General features: G+C 45.0%; 1 protein-coding gene across 3 annotated transcripts in view; it reads left to right on the top strand.

Moving 5' to 3' along the window:
- The window catches only part of UGGT2 (UDP-glucose glycoprotein glucosyltransferase 2), a 379,277-nt gene that overhangs the window by 272,567 nt on the left and 92,978 nt on the right, over positions 1-13,732 (top strand). For all 3 annotated transcript variants that reach the window (XM_068267932.1, XM_068267930.1, XM_068267931.1), the window contains exon 29: positions 10,491-10,576. In XM_068267932.1, the coding sequence (XP_068124033.1) occupies positions 10,491-10,576 (86 nt within the window). The remainder of the gene's footprint in view (positions 1-10,490; positions 10,577-13,732) is intronic.

Genomic DNA, 13,732 nt, shown 5'->3' with positions numbered 1-13,732 from the left:
GATTACTACTGATTATTGTAAGTTGTAACTGCTAGTTGTACTTCCTGACTGTTACTACTTACTTACTGTACTAGGGACACTCACTCAGTCACCTCACCCACCAACCCACTCCATTAAAGTACCCCACTTTTCACCCGCCCTTTTAAAAAACGTTTGTCTATACGCCCAAAACATCGAAGATGTCTGGAAGTGGCAGCCAGCGCGGTTTGGGCAAGGGGAAGGGCAGCAAGGGAATCAGGAGGAGAGGGAGCAGCATTGTGGCAAGCCGCGGGCGCGCCACCATGCACAGTTCCGCAGCAGCAGCAGCAGCGTCAGTGGCTAACATTCCTCCCATAGCCACTGGCCGTGGACGCCTTGGGCGCCGCCCAGCAGGAGCATCTGCAACTCACGCTGCAGAGACACAGCAGCAGCAGCGTGTAGCACCTGCTCCGATTTTCCTCCAGCCGGGTCGGAAACGTCCCATTGAGGAAAAGCATGCAGACACTGTGGTGCAACTCATGACGGAGGATGAGCAGCCCGCCATCAGTTCTGCATCTGAGGCCTCCACCCTCACCACCACCACCACCACCCCTGTTCGCAGCAGCCGCCCAGCAGGGTCTGGGGAGGAGGCCAGTTCACCGTCACTCGCCGACCTGTCATTCAGCAGTCTTTTGACCCCAGGCATCATGAGTAAATTGTCTGCTGTTGTTGGCGATCTTGAGGAGGAGATGCTGATGGGCACTTTGGGGGATGAGGGATTGGACAGCAAGACTGTGGCGACAGTCAAGCAGCCCATCCATGCATCAGTAGAGGAGTTTGGGGGGTCCTCATCCCAGCAGGACATGTTTCAGGAGGGGGAGGATGTTGATGACCCGGTGACAGACAGAGACTGGGTGCCACCACCTCCAGGGGATGTCGTCCTCAGCAGCTCTGAGGAGGAGGAGGAGGATGCTCTTGTGGGCCTTGCAAGGAGGCGCATCATTGCAAGCATTGGCAGCAGCAGTAGGCAGGTCCCACAGCCTGCTGGTGTCTCAGGCTCAGCAGCAGCAGCAGCAGCATCTGCCAGTACCACCACCAGCCGCCCCCCAAGCCCCCCCCAAACCACCACAGGGAGACAGGCAGCAGCGCTTCCATGCCGTAGGGGGATGTTTCTGTCACCAATCTGGCGCTTTTTCACCATGCCCACAGTGTACAGCAAGTACGCCACTTGCAACCACTGTCAGCGGAAGTTGAGCAGAGGTGCAGACCCCTTAAAGTTCTGCACCAGCTCGCTCATCAACCACCTCGCTGCGAAACATTTCCACCAGCATCAGGAGTTCCAGAGGCTGAAGGCATCTGGTGCTGGCACCACACCCATCACTGCACAGCCTTCAGCAGCAGCAGCAACAGCAGCCACCCGCCCTCCTGCTCCTCCAGCAGCACCAGCAGGAGTGCGGAAACGCACTGCTCCTCCCCCCTCTGCAACTCCTGCCGCCGACACTGAGGCCTGTTCTGGCAGCCAGTCCTCAGTGGCCTCCTCCGCTGTGTCTGCTGATTCCCGTGCCAGCAAAAGGCCACGCCAGAGCCTTTTGAGCGAGTCCTTCCAGGGGGTGGTTAGGGCTCTGCCTCCCAGCAGCCGTCGCGTGCGGCAGCTGAACGGCTTGCTGGCACGGGCCATGTGCTCCCAACTCCTGCCGTACACGCTCGTGCAGGAGGGGAGCGACATTCGTGCGCTGCTTGCTTGCGCAGCCCCAGACTGGCAGCTCCCCAGCAGACACTTTTTCTCCCGCAAGGCCATTCCTGCACTGCACCGCTTTGTGATGGCCAATGTGGAGCGAGGGCTGGAGCACGCGGTTGGTGAAAGGGTCCACGTCACCATGGACTCCTGGAGCAGCCGCTTCGGGACAGGCCGCTACCTGTCCTTCACTGTCCACTGGGTCAGCTTGGTGGAAGGGGGTGAGGATGGGAGAGCAGCAGCGGGCACAGCAGCAGCAGCAACACAGTGGGTGGTGCCACCCCGCAGGGTCAGGGGAACTGCAGCAGGTTCCTCCGATCCTCTGCCATCCTCCGGCACACCTGGCCAAACCCCCCGCCTCAGCAGCAGCGTGAAGGCCCGCCACTGCCAAGCGCTGCTGCACTTGGTCAGCCTTGGGAAGACCAAGCTGACGGCAACCCATGTGTTGGCCAAACTCCAGGAGCAGGAGAGGATTTGGCTGACCCCCAGAGGCCTCAGAGTCGGAGAGGTGGTGGCCGACAATGGGGCCAATCTGGTTGCCGCAATAGACAGGGGAAACCTGACCCACATCCCCTGTCTTGCCCACGTGCTGAACCTGGTGGTGCAGAAGTTCTTGCGCACCTACCAGGGTATGGGCGAACCGCTGGAAACGGCAAGGAACGTTGTGCGTCACTTCCGGCGCTCGGCTGCAGCCTGTGCGAGCCTGGAAGACGTGCAAAAGGAGCTGGATCTGCCACGCCATCGGCTGATCCTTGACGTTCCGACTCGCTGGAACTCCACCCTGGCGATGTTGGAGCGTCTGGTTGAACAGAACCGCGCTGTCAAACAGTACCTTGCCCTGGCCACTGTTTCCGCCGCTCAGAGAAGGGACAAGACCAGCAACATCCCGTCCATCGTCCCCGATGATGACTGGAGGCACATGCAGCAGGTGTGCTTAGTGCTGGCTCCCTTTCTGCAGGCCACTAACATGGTGAGCAGGGACCATGCTATGGTCTGCGAGTGGGTGCCCCTGGTTTGTCTGCTGAACAGGGCCCTCGATGCTTTGCTGGAACAGGGAGCGGCAGCCTTGGACCAGCAGGAGCGGCAAGCAGCTGCACAGTCCACCTCTGAGGGGGAGGAGGAGGAGGACTTGGTGGAGGTCCCTGACCTTGCTGCTGATGAGGGGGAGCAGCACAGTGCAGCTGAGTTGGTGCGGGGGTGGAGAGAGGATGAGGCTGACGAGGCAGAGGAGGAGGATGAGGACAGCAGCACTGCCGTCGATGTGCCAGCAGACGTGGCCCGCCTCTTCCCAATGGCAGCGCACATGCTGACGTGCCTGCGCAGAGACCCCAGGGTGATCCAGATGAAGCAGAGGGAGGACATCTGGATCAGCATGATGTTGGACCCACGCCTCAAGGGGAAGTTGAGCCAGTTCCTGCCGCCTGCAGGAGGAGACCCAGCGCAACAAATAAGGAGCTTGCAGCAGGCCCTTGTTGAGCGCTTGGAGGAAGCCTTCCCCCAGCCTTCCACCCCCACTGTCCAGCAGCCAGCACAGAGGCAGCAGCAGGTGCCTGCATCCAGCAGCAAGCGCCCCACAGACCTGCTGTCTCTCAGCCACGAGCTCTACAGGACTGTAGAGGCTCCGGCAGCAGTGACTAGAGAGGAGGTGCATGCAGCAGCATCCTCCACCGGTCACAGCCAGCGCCTGACCCGCATGGTGGCTGACTACATGGGGTTCTACAGCGGGCTTGACAGCGATGCCCCTGTTGATCCCATGGAGTATTGGGTCAAGCGCCTGGAGATCTGGAGCGAGCTGGCGCAGTACGCCCTGGAAGTGCTGTCCTGCCCCCCTTCCAGCGTGCTGTCCGAGCGCTGCTTCAGTGCAGCTGGTGGTGTGGTCACCGAGAAACGCTCACGTCTGTCTCACAAGTCTGTGGACAGACTGACGTTTCTCAAGATGAACCAGGCGTGGGTGGAAGGCGAGTTCCTGGCCCCTGTTGTCGGCGAGAGGGGGACATGAACTGGCTAAGAACCATCGTTAATGTGCCTTACCACCCTTTACCACCTCCTGGCTCCTGCTCACTAAGCCAGCCTGGTTCACTTTGACTATTACGTCGCCTGCAGCCACACATTTTACACCTACAGTGGGCTGCTGTGTACTGCCCTTCTGCTGTCTGTCTGTGTTTCCCACTGCCAGGGTACACAGATTTACCTTCTGCTGCCACTCTGCCACCAGCTATTACGTCAAACAATAGCTATATATCTGTGTAATTTGTTTTACAAACAAAACCAAAAAACCATTAAAAAAAAAAAAAGGTTTAATTTTTCTGAGGTGCCCGGGTTGAAAACTGTGTTGTCCCAGTTGTGTATTGGACACGATGTGGGCTGCACGACCGCTGTCTGGGACCTCCTGTTGTGTTCATGTACGGCCTGGTATCACCGCTAGGTACCAGGGCTATTATGTCACGCTGCCTGCCTGCTGCCACACTCACACTACTCCTCCATTCCTCCTGCTGCTGCTGTCTGTCTGTGTTTCCCAACGCCAGGGTACACAGATTTACCTTCTGCTGCCACTCTGCCACCAGCTATTACGTCAAACAATAGCTGCTCACATTACTCCTCCATTCCTCCTGCTGCTGCTGCTGCTGTCTGTCTGTCTGTGTTTCCCAACGCCAGGGTACACAGATTTACCTTCTGCTGCCACTCTGCCACCAGCTATTACGTCAAAAAATAGCTATATCTGTGTAATTGGTTGTAAAACCAAAACTACAAAACCATAAAAAAAAAAAAAGGTTTAATTTTTCTGAGGTGCCCGGGTTGAAAACTGTGTTGTCCCAGTTGTGTATTGGACACAATGTGGGCTGCACGACCGCTGTCTGGGACCTCCTGCCTGCTGTGTTTATTTACAGCCCTGGTATCACCGCTAGGTACCAGGGCTATTATGTCACGCTGCCTGCCTCATTGACTGCCTGCTGCCACACACTCATCCTCCTCCTCCTGCTGCTGAATTTACCTCCTGCTGTCTGTGTGTTTCCACTGCCAGGGAGCACATATAATGGCGCTTCCAACATGCGTGCGCCACCAGCTATTTGTTACGCTCAAAAATAGCTGCATTTCTTTAAAAAAAAAATTTGAAAAGAGAAATAAGTGAAGAAGAAGAAGATGAAGAAGATGAAGAAGATGAAGAAGATGAAGAAGATGAAGAAGATGAAGAAGATGAAGAAGATGAAGAAGATGAAGAAGATGAAGAAGGAGAAGAAGATGAAGATGAAGAAGAAGAAGATGAAGATGAAGAAGATGAAGAAGATGATGAAGAAGATGAAGAAGATGATGAAGAAGATGAAGAAGATGAAGAAGAAGATGAAGAAGATGAAGATGAAGAAGATGAAGAAGATGAAGAAGAAGAAGATGAAGAAGAAGAAGATGAAGAAGAAGATGAAGATGATGAAGAAGAAGAAGATGAAGAAGATGAAGAAGATGAAGATGATGAAGATGATGAAGAAGATGAAGAAGAAGAAGATGAAGATGATGAAGAAGAAGAAGATGAAGAAGAAGATGAAGAAGTTGAAGATGAAGTAGATGTAGTAGAAGAAGATGAAGAAGATGAAGAAGAAGATGAAGAAGAAGATGAAGAAGAAGATGAAGAAGATGAAGAAGATGAAGAAAAAGAAGATGAAGAAGAAGAAGATGATGATGAAGAAGAAGAAGAAGAAGAAGACAATATAAAAGAAGAAGATGATATAGAAGAAGATATAGAAGAAGAAGATATAGAAGAAGAAGATATAGAAGAAGAAGAAGAAGAAGATATAGAAGATAAAGAAGAAGAAGAAGAAGTATATACAGTACTGAACAAATTTCTGGACACAACTTCTCTTTTCAACTTTTTTTTTTTAAAGGAACATCCCCACATAATCACTTGCTGTTGTTACTTGGAAAAAAAGAGGTTTCTTGCATCATTCACCCTCAAAACAAGTGTTGGAAGCTATTTAAGGCCATTTCGAATAGTCAGCTCAAATAATGAGCTCGAATACCGACTCGAATAGTGAGCTCGAATTCTGAGGTCGAATCGAATAGTAAAAATTATTCGACTCGAATATTCGACTGATCTCGAATAATTTACTATTCGAATTCGACCTAACTCGAATTTTGAAAAGGGGTATTTGAGCACCACTAAGCGTAGGTGTCTATAGTGAACATGTCATTGTTAAACAGGAGTACTTGTAAACAGTGCTCAGCCAGGGTGTCCTTAGATCATTGGCGGCAAGATCAGTAACGTATTATAACTGCAATACTGATTCCGGAGCAATGTGGTGCTAATTTAGCACATCAACACTAATGCTACCTTGTGCAGAGTGGGCATTTAAACAAATTTGCTGATGCTAATAATATAATATATGGTTTAATGCAAATGTTTTCTAATCTTGCTTTGCAGAAATATATTATGTATACAATTCAAAAGAGTCGATCGTTATTTTATTTAAGAAAAAAAAATACTAGCATCTAAAATTGCAGCCGGTGTAATTGTTTCTCAAAGTTCAGCTCTGCCAGTTTTTTGCTCTATTTATATATTGCTTTTCTTTACTTCTGTGAAATACTATTGTAAGCACTTACTCAGCAGGCAGACTAGAATAGCAAATATGACCTCATGGAAAAAACGTTGCGCTGTTTTTCCTCTGTGATGGATGGCAGAAGCACAGGCTTCATTTGTGCTTTTCACCTTTTATGCTAAATCCTAAAGTAAATCTCTTTTTATTTGTGTTTGACACAAATAAAAGGAGATTTTTGAGTTTTCCTTGTATTCAATTAAATGTATTTGTGGGAGAACATACTTTATTTCTGAGGCTTAAAACAGAAATGAAAGCTTTGAGATGGTGAAATTATGATTAACCACTTCGCCCCACAGGCTGTTTTACCCTTTACCAAGAACCATTGTCACCTTTCAATGCTCCTCACATTTATTTGGCCATAACTTTATCACTGCTTATCACACCTAAATGATCTGTATCTTTTTTAATTTTGTAGGCTTTTTGTGGGTGATACTTGTTTTCAGTAATTACTTTATTTTCTATGCTATGCATTATAAAGGGATAAAGGACAAATAAAAAATACACAATTTCTCCAATTCCAGTTTTAGAAATAAACAATGCTACAGTAGATACAACCCACAAATTGTTTTTGCCCATTTTCTTTTGGCTATCAAAACATTTAAATTATGTTACTAGCACAATGTATGGCGACAATATTTTTTGTATCCTATCAATAATTACAAGCCCATATTTGCAAAAATAACAATAATATACCCTCATGTCATACATATTTAACTGTTTTTTTTTTTTAAATGCTGCCATATTTTATTTTTTTTTACAGATGTTTTATTTTGGTAACTATGGGGGAGGGGCAGAAGAGTTTAATAACTATAGGGGATGTATTTTGTAAAGTATTTGTATTTTACTTTTTGTCCACCAGTTGTCACTACACACTTTATCCTGCGTTCACAGGAAGTGTTCGGTAATTGCTTTACTTTACTTTCTACTTTATTTTATTAAATGCACATGGCTTCTGGCTGAAGCGATGATTATTCGTTCACCAGCACCTTGATTGACTTTGGGAACATGTTAGCATTTACCAGTCACTGCAGAGTAAGGTGACCTGTGATTGAGCATTGGGAACACTGATTGACAGGATGCAACTGTATGTCCTGTTTGCTGGAATGAGCTGTAAACTGGACGCGTAATTACATCCAGTTTGAGGCGACTAGTTAAAGAACAGCTATCAAAGAAACTGTAATTTTGTAAACCCCACATACCTATAGAGCTTTTAGCCAGCAACAATAGAAAGCTTTTCAGAGTTCTCTCAATACAGCCTGTGTGAAAAAATAGCTTTGTTTATCAACTTGTGTCGGCATAGAAGCTTGATCTGTGCCATGTGGGAAGGTTACACCTCTCTGTCACTATTCACAGAGGAATGATTTACTGTTTGATTCTGCCCTGCTCACATACACACTATTTTATCACAGATCATATGTGAACAGGTGAGAGATTATTTAGCTACAGATCAAGGATCCTAAGAGAAAGACCTGTATTTTCATGTTTGCCCTCCCCCATTCACAATGAGCAGTTCCTGGCTGTAACACCTGTTTATTTTAGACTGCGTGAGCAGAGAGAAACAGGAACGCACAGAGCTGCAGCCGATGAGTTATTTACACAATATTTTAAGCTATATTTCTGCTTTATATCATTCTAAACGCATTTTACTCACATAACTGCCAGTGAGCACTGTCTCTTTATGGTGGATGTGCTAGATACAGTCCTCCATAGTAATGCCTACATTGAAAACTGTTATCTGTGATTTTTTTTCTTCACACAAATGAAAAGATGGGGAAAAAAAGCCTTTGTATTGCTAATTGCTTACTGGAAATATATGTGGCATTTAGAATTTTAGTTCATTTTGATAGTTGTCCTTCAAGGCCAAAAACATGACCCAGCTAAACTGAGGCTATGATAAAAAAAATACATACGGTAATCTACTTCTGTGCTGCGAAAACTTCATGTCAACGCAGGGAGTTGTTCCAGAGATGCTGGTTGCAGAAATTTAAACAGTCATGGTGAATGTGACCATACATATCTTTTGGTTACCACAAATCAACATTCCTGGATTCTCCTTTTCTAGGTCTTGTTTATATGTGTACAAAACTCTGGGTTAAGACATTTGCTGACTTTCTGAGTAAGGGTAGAATAATTCCAAAGAGAGTCTTACACTGGATTGTACTTAAGACACCTGGACTGAGGCAAAGCTACCTAAGATGAGCGCAGAGGTATTTTCATGCTGGATCCATATACCTCTGTGCATGGCCCATTCCTTTCAATTTAATGCTTATTGGAGAATTTATAAATGTTTTGTATAGGGTTTCCCTGACAAGCAGCATTGCCAGTTATTAGGTGACATCCACTTCAGCCATCACTTGGAATATAGTGATGTCCAGGAAATACATTGGCTTCAATTCACTAAGCTTAATTGAACACTTTATCGAACATTTGATAATTTACCTCATGGGTAAAATCTAATTTTGAATTCACTAAGGTGTTATAGATTTATCGAATGTTTTATCGAAAAAAATGTTCAATAAATCTATAACACCTTCGTGAATTCAAAATTAGATTTTACTCATGAGGTAAATTATCAAACGTTCGATAAAGTATTTGATAAAGCTTAATGAATTCAGGCCATTGTGATTTCACAATATGCCATTGCTTTTGTGGTTGTTTAACTGAAGGGGTCCATGGTTAGGATTTTTTTATATGAGGAGTAAACCCTGCATGTTGCAACATTAGTGAATAAAGCTGTGTATACTAGTTATGACTAAATGTTTATCAAAGGATCTGTTGTGATAATGCCCATAATATCATGGTTAAAGTATACCTATTGTAAATAGAAAGTTACAATATAATAAAACAGTACAGAAATACAATCGTCTGTGAAAACTTTTTCACATTACTTTGGAGAAGTGGCAGTTAGGATAACCATATGGGTATTAAGGGATTAGGAGGTGGATTTTTACTTATTTGTTGTTCCAGGCTGTAATTCCATTTTAAAGGATACCAGAGCCAAAAAGGTTTGGAGAAATGGGGGAAGCAGGCATGTATGGGGAGCTATATATAAAATATATACCACGGGCTATAATACGTATTGGTTTATTCAAAAAATTGATGTGAAGTCTGTCATAAAAATCATAAAATCATAAAACACATAAAAACATATAAAAAATCAATGCAATCACACATTCAATCTCACCATACACTCCTGTTGTAGAAGGGCCCTCCTACCAACTAACACTATTCCTCTAATTATAAGCACCCTCTTTAATATATATAGGCTTAGTTCCACAAGCTTCTGTCATAACCTCAGCGGGACAGATAGGTTATGTCTCTAGAGATTTCTCTTGTACTTTTCCTTGTTTAGTTATTGTTAGTGTCATGCAGTATGTATTTGACTGTAGTCTGCTTGCACTATATCATACAGTTACACTCACGATTCCGATGTGTCCGGTATCAGCGTGTTTGTTCAAAATAGTCTCTGCTCCTCTCCACGTCTCCAGTTCCCAGAAGTCCCAGAAGTCCGTTCGCCACACTTCCGCAAGCCGATCTCAGCAGCGCTCGCTTCAGGTGACATCACCACTCTCGGCCACTGGAACTTCACACACGGGAGGCTGATGCGCGCTCCTACAGCTCGCCCCTTGTTCCGGACCTTTATATTTTATATATAATTTATACTATATGCATTAAGGGTTAAAGGGATCCCCTTTATACCGCGCAGCTTGTTGGAGGAGATCACCCAGCGCTAGGTGTATATTATATAAAATGTATGGGGAGCTATCCTGATGGCCACCGCTCCCCCCGTTCTCCTCTGTTCCCCTCCTTACATACCTAAAGCCCCTCTGGCAGCCTCTTCCGGGTCACCAGAGTCAGCCATCAGTACTCAGGTGCTACCCAGGTTGCACGCGACCATGGCTAAGAGCTTTCTGCGCATGTGCATAACGTAATTGTGATGTCATGCACAGAGCGCTCCCGGCTCTGGTATCCTTTAAAGAGGTAAAACTAATTTTAGAAAAGCAGAGTTGAAGAGAAAAATGCCTCTGCTGCCACTAGTGCTTTTTATTTGTGCTGCGTAAGATTATGCCATACTTCAAGATATCAATACAAAATAAAATGAATTCTGCTCTACATTTTAAGAAATGTAAGTAATACTTTGGAATTCATGTCGTTCAAGCAGATTTTCACTTGTTAGAAATCTAAAATGAAACTCCATTTCAACCCAATAGGGATATTTCCAGTTGAAGGCCAATCCAGGGGCGTGGACCTTAAGACTTCGGAAAGGAAGGTCGGACGATATCTATCATATAGTCTCGTAAGTACTAAAGTGAAATTTGATTTTTCCTGTGTGTGCGCATGGTGGAGACACGGATGAATAAATCCTACTGCAACTGAGAAGAACCATTCTCTTTCCTTATACGAAGTGATCGTTTTTGCATGAGGCGGTTTTACACTGAGGATTAATAGAACTATTGAGGTAATTTACTAAATGTGTGTAAATTTATGAAATTCAGTAATATGCAAAGATTTTTTTGTAATTCAGAACAAAAATCAAACACAGAAGGCTTGCTAAAGTGCCCCTGTTATGACTGTATTTTAAATTGCTATGTTTTGTTGTCATTGAATAGAATTGTTTGGTTGAAAGTATTAAAGCAATAGATTTTTTGTTTTTTGTCTAACTTAATTCATGCACCCAACTTAAGAGAAGTATCCAAATCTGAAGTACCTAGTATAGGGATGTATGTATGCGCTTTGAGTCCTATGGGAGAAAAGCGCTTTACAAATGTTATTGTATTGTATGTATGTGTCTGTAAGAGTGTGTACGCTCAGTAGTTAGACCAGTGGCAAGAAGCAGCATGGATGAATGAGCTGAGAAAGCTAGATTGCAAATAATTTCCCATCAGTCAGTGGAGTAGACAAACATTAGGCAAACATAAGTATGGCATTATCCCATGTAAGCTAAGCTTGTTCTAAGGCTGTCTGACCTTAAAGAACTCCAGTGAAAATAATGTAATGAAAAGTGCATCATTTTTACAATAATTATGTATAAATGATTTAGTCATTTATAGTGAGCAAGTTACCGGGGCTGATTGCGGCTGAACGGAAGACCGCGGGAGGACGGCGTGGGACTCAGACAAGCTTATGGGGCTGGAGAAAGCCCGGGTAAGTATCAAATCTTTACAGTTTAACGTCTCTGGTACACTTTAAGATCACCAGACAGCTAGCGATTTTGCGTCCGATTAACCATCCATTCAATAAATATCAAATCAGATGAAAATAGGTGCCACAACGAGCATACCCGATTGGCGATTTGACCACTTTCAGGCCAAAATCGGTCAAATGAATCAATAAAGCAAGCTGGAAAATCTCAAGCCGATGTGGTTGATCGGGTGCATGGCCGTAACAGCTTACGTTATTGTGACCAGTGAACACAACAGAACCCCCAGCTGCTGCCCCCACCCCTCCCCCCCATGTTACTGTCACTTGTCTGATTGACGAGTGTCCAGCTGATTCTCCTTCTGTATTCTTGTCTCACGTGACTTCCACATATGGCACGTGGAGTGTGATGTCATTTGGGGGAGCAACAACTGCAAGGCAGCAGATGCGGCGTCAAGAGGCAGATTCACGAAATATTTCATGCTAATCGATCGGGAATCGGCCTGCGGTGTATGGGCATCTAACAGACCTTTATCTGATCAGATTCCATCAGAGACAGATTTGTCTCTTGGTTGATCTTGCCTATACATTGATATATGGGCACCTCTTAGACAATAAGGTTGTGTTCTCACTTGAGCGGAGAACAGACTTTTTTTTTGTCCGTTCTCCGCTCATCGCTAAACTCATCGCTAAACTGACACTGAACAGCTCTTATTTTATAAATGGGAGCGGTTCACACTTGTCAGCCTGCAATGGATCCGTGGGATCTGTTGCGGTAAGCGGACCACACTTCTGTGCAGTCTGTGATAATCCCAGCAAGGCGGATGTGTACCCCCATATAGCCCATGGTGGTAATGCATCTGCCCTGGGCTACGTGTGGCACTGCCGCTCTTTTCCAGTACACAGCCTGATGGCCAGCAGAAGCATGGGGATCTCAGCAACAGGGAGAATACTCATTGGTTCATGGTGGACCAGTGAAAATTCTCCCTGTTGCTAGGGAGAATTGGTCTAACGCAGCCTGTTGAGAGCCACATGCTTCTGCTTGCATTCCGGCTGAGTACTGGGATGAGCATTGGGAAGTGGTGATTGCTTTAGACGGACATCCGCGATGCGGAGGGTGTAGAGTAGATGCAAAATGGATGTGCCTGGTTTGCATCAGCTCAAGTGGAACTGAGCCTAAATGGTAAAAAGATCATTAGGAGGGACATTGACAAGAAAAAAAAAGAAACCTGATGCCGTTTCTTATCTATCCAAATCCACAAAAAACTTTAGCTTTAATGACACCTTAGTGATACTTCCATAGAAGTTTGGCAGGCAGTCAGTCTGTACTCGTAATCTATGGTCTTTTAATTAACAGTAATCTCACCTTTGTGCTGTCACTAAATGCCTCTCATCATAAACTGACTTGATTAAATTACTCCTTTCCTGCAAGTCCTCACATTAAAATTGCTTTTCTTTAAAACCTAAATGTTCTCACAGGACTGTATATTAAAATGTAAACCCTTTAATCACTACATGCTGTGTTTCATATTAAAATGACCCTTCATTTTGTTAACATTAATTATGAATACTTTACAGCGTGTGCAGATTTCAGCAGATCACTCCACTGAAGGATATTGTTGAATTTAGAATGTGTTTGATATGATAGTCTTCCATCCTTTTCACCTGTATTTTAAATATATCCCTTTCATTTTCCTGTGATTTTTCTTATTCATGCATAATATTTGAACTATGTTCAGGTATATGCAGCATGTACTGTATTACCTAAAGCAGCATTTTTGGCCTTTCACACTATGGGCTTGATGCATTAACTTGCAGCGATATTGCCGTGCACAGACATTGCACGGAAATATTACCATCACTTCTGAAATCGTGTACCGCGAGTTACGCCATTAGCTCGACCCGCGATACTTGAGTAGAGAGACTGTTGCTACGGTAACGAGCGTTATTAAAGGTAACGCTTGTTAGTAACATGCATTACTGTAGCAACGGACGCGCTACTTCAGTACCCCAGGTTGAGTTTATAACGTAGCTCGCGGTACAAGCTGCTGGAAGTAACTGTAATATTGTGCGCTGTCTGTGCATGGCGATATTACTGCGCTTTTGTGCATCAACCCCAATATGAGTTACATTGCACAATAAAATAACATCACACACAAATGCACTGCCCATAAAACTCAATGGGCATGTTCCCATCTCTCATAATGGGTTGCATTACCATAACACACATCTTGCAGCACATTTCTGGATAATGCTTCCATACCAAAGGAAAATGGATGGCTTTTTTTATAATGTAAATTGCAGGAAAAGTAAG

The sequence above is a fragment of the Hyperolius riggenbachi genome, chromosome 2, assembly GCF_040937935.1.
Source record: "Hyperolius riggenbachi isolate aHypRig1 chromosome 2, aHypRig1.pri, whole genome shotgun sequence".
NCBI classification, from domain to species: Eukaryota; Metazoa; Chordata; class Amphibia; order Anura; family Hyperoliidae; genus Hyperolius; species Hyperolius riggenbachi.
This window is presented reverse-complemented; position numbering and strand designations above follow the sequence as displayed.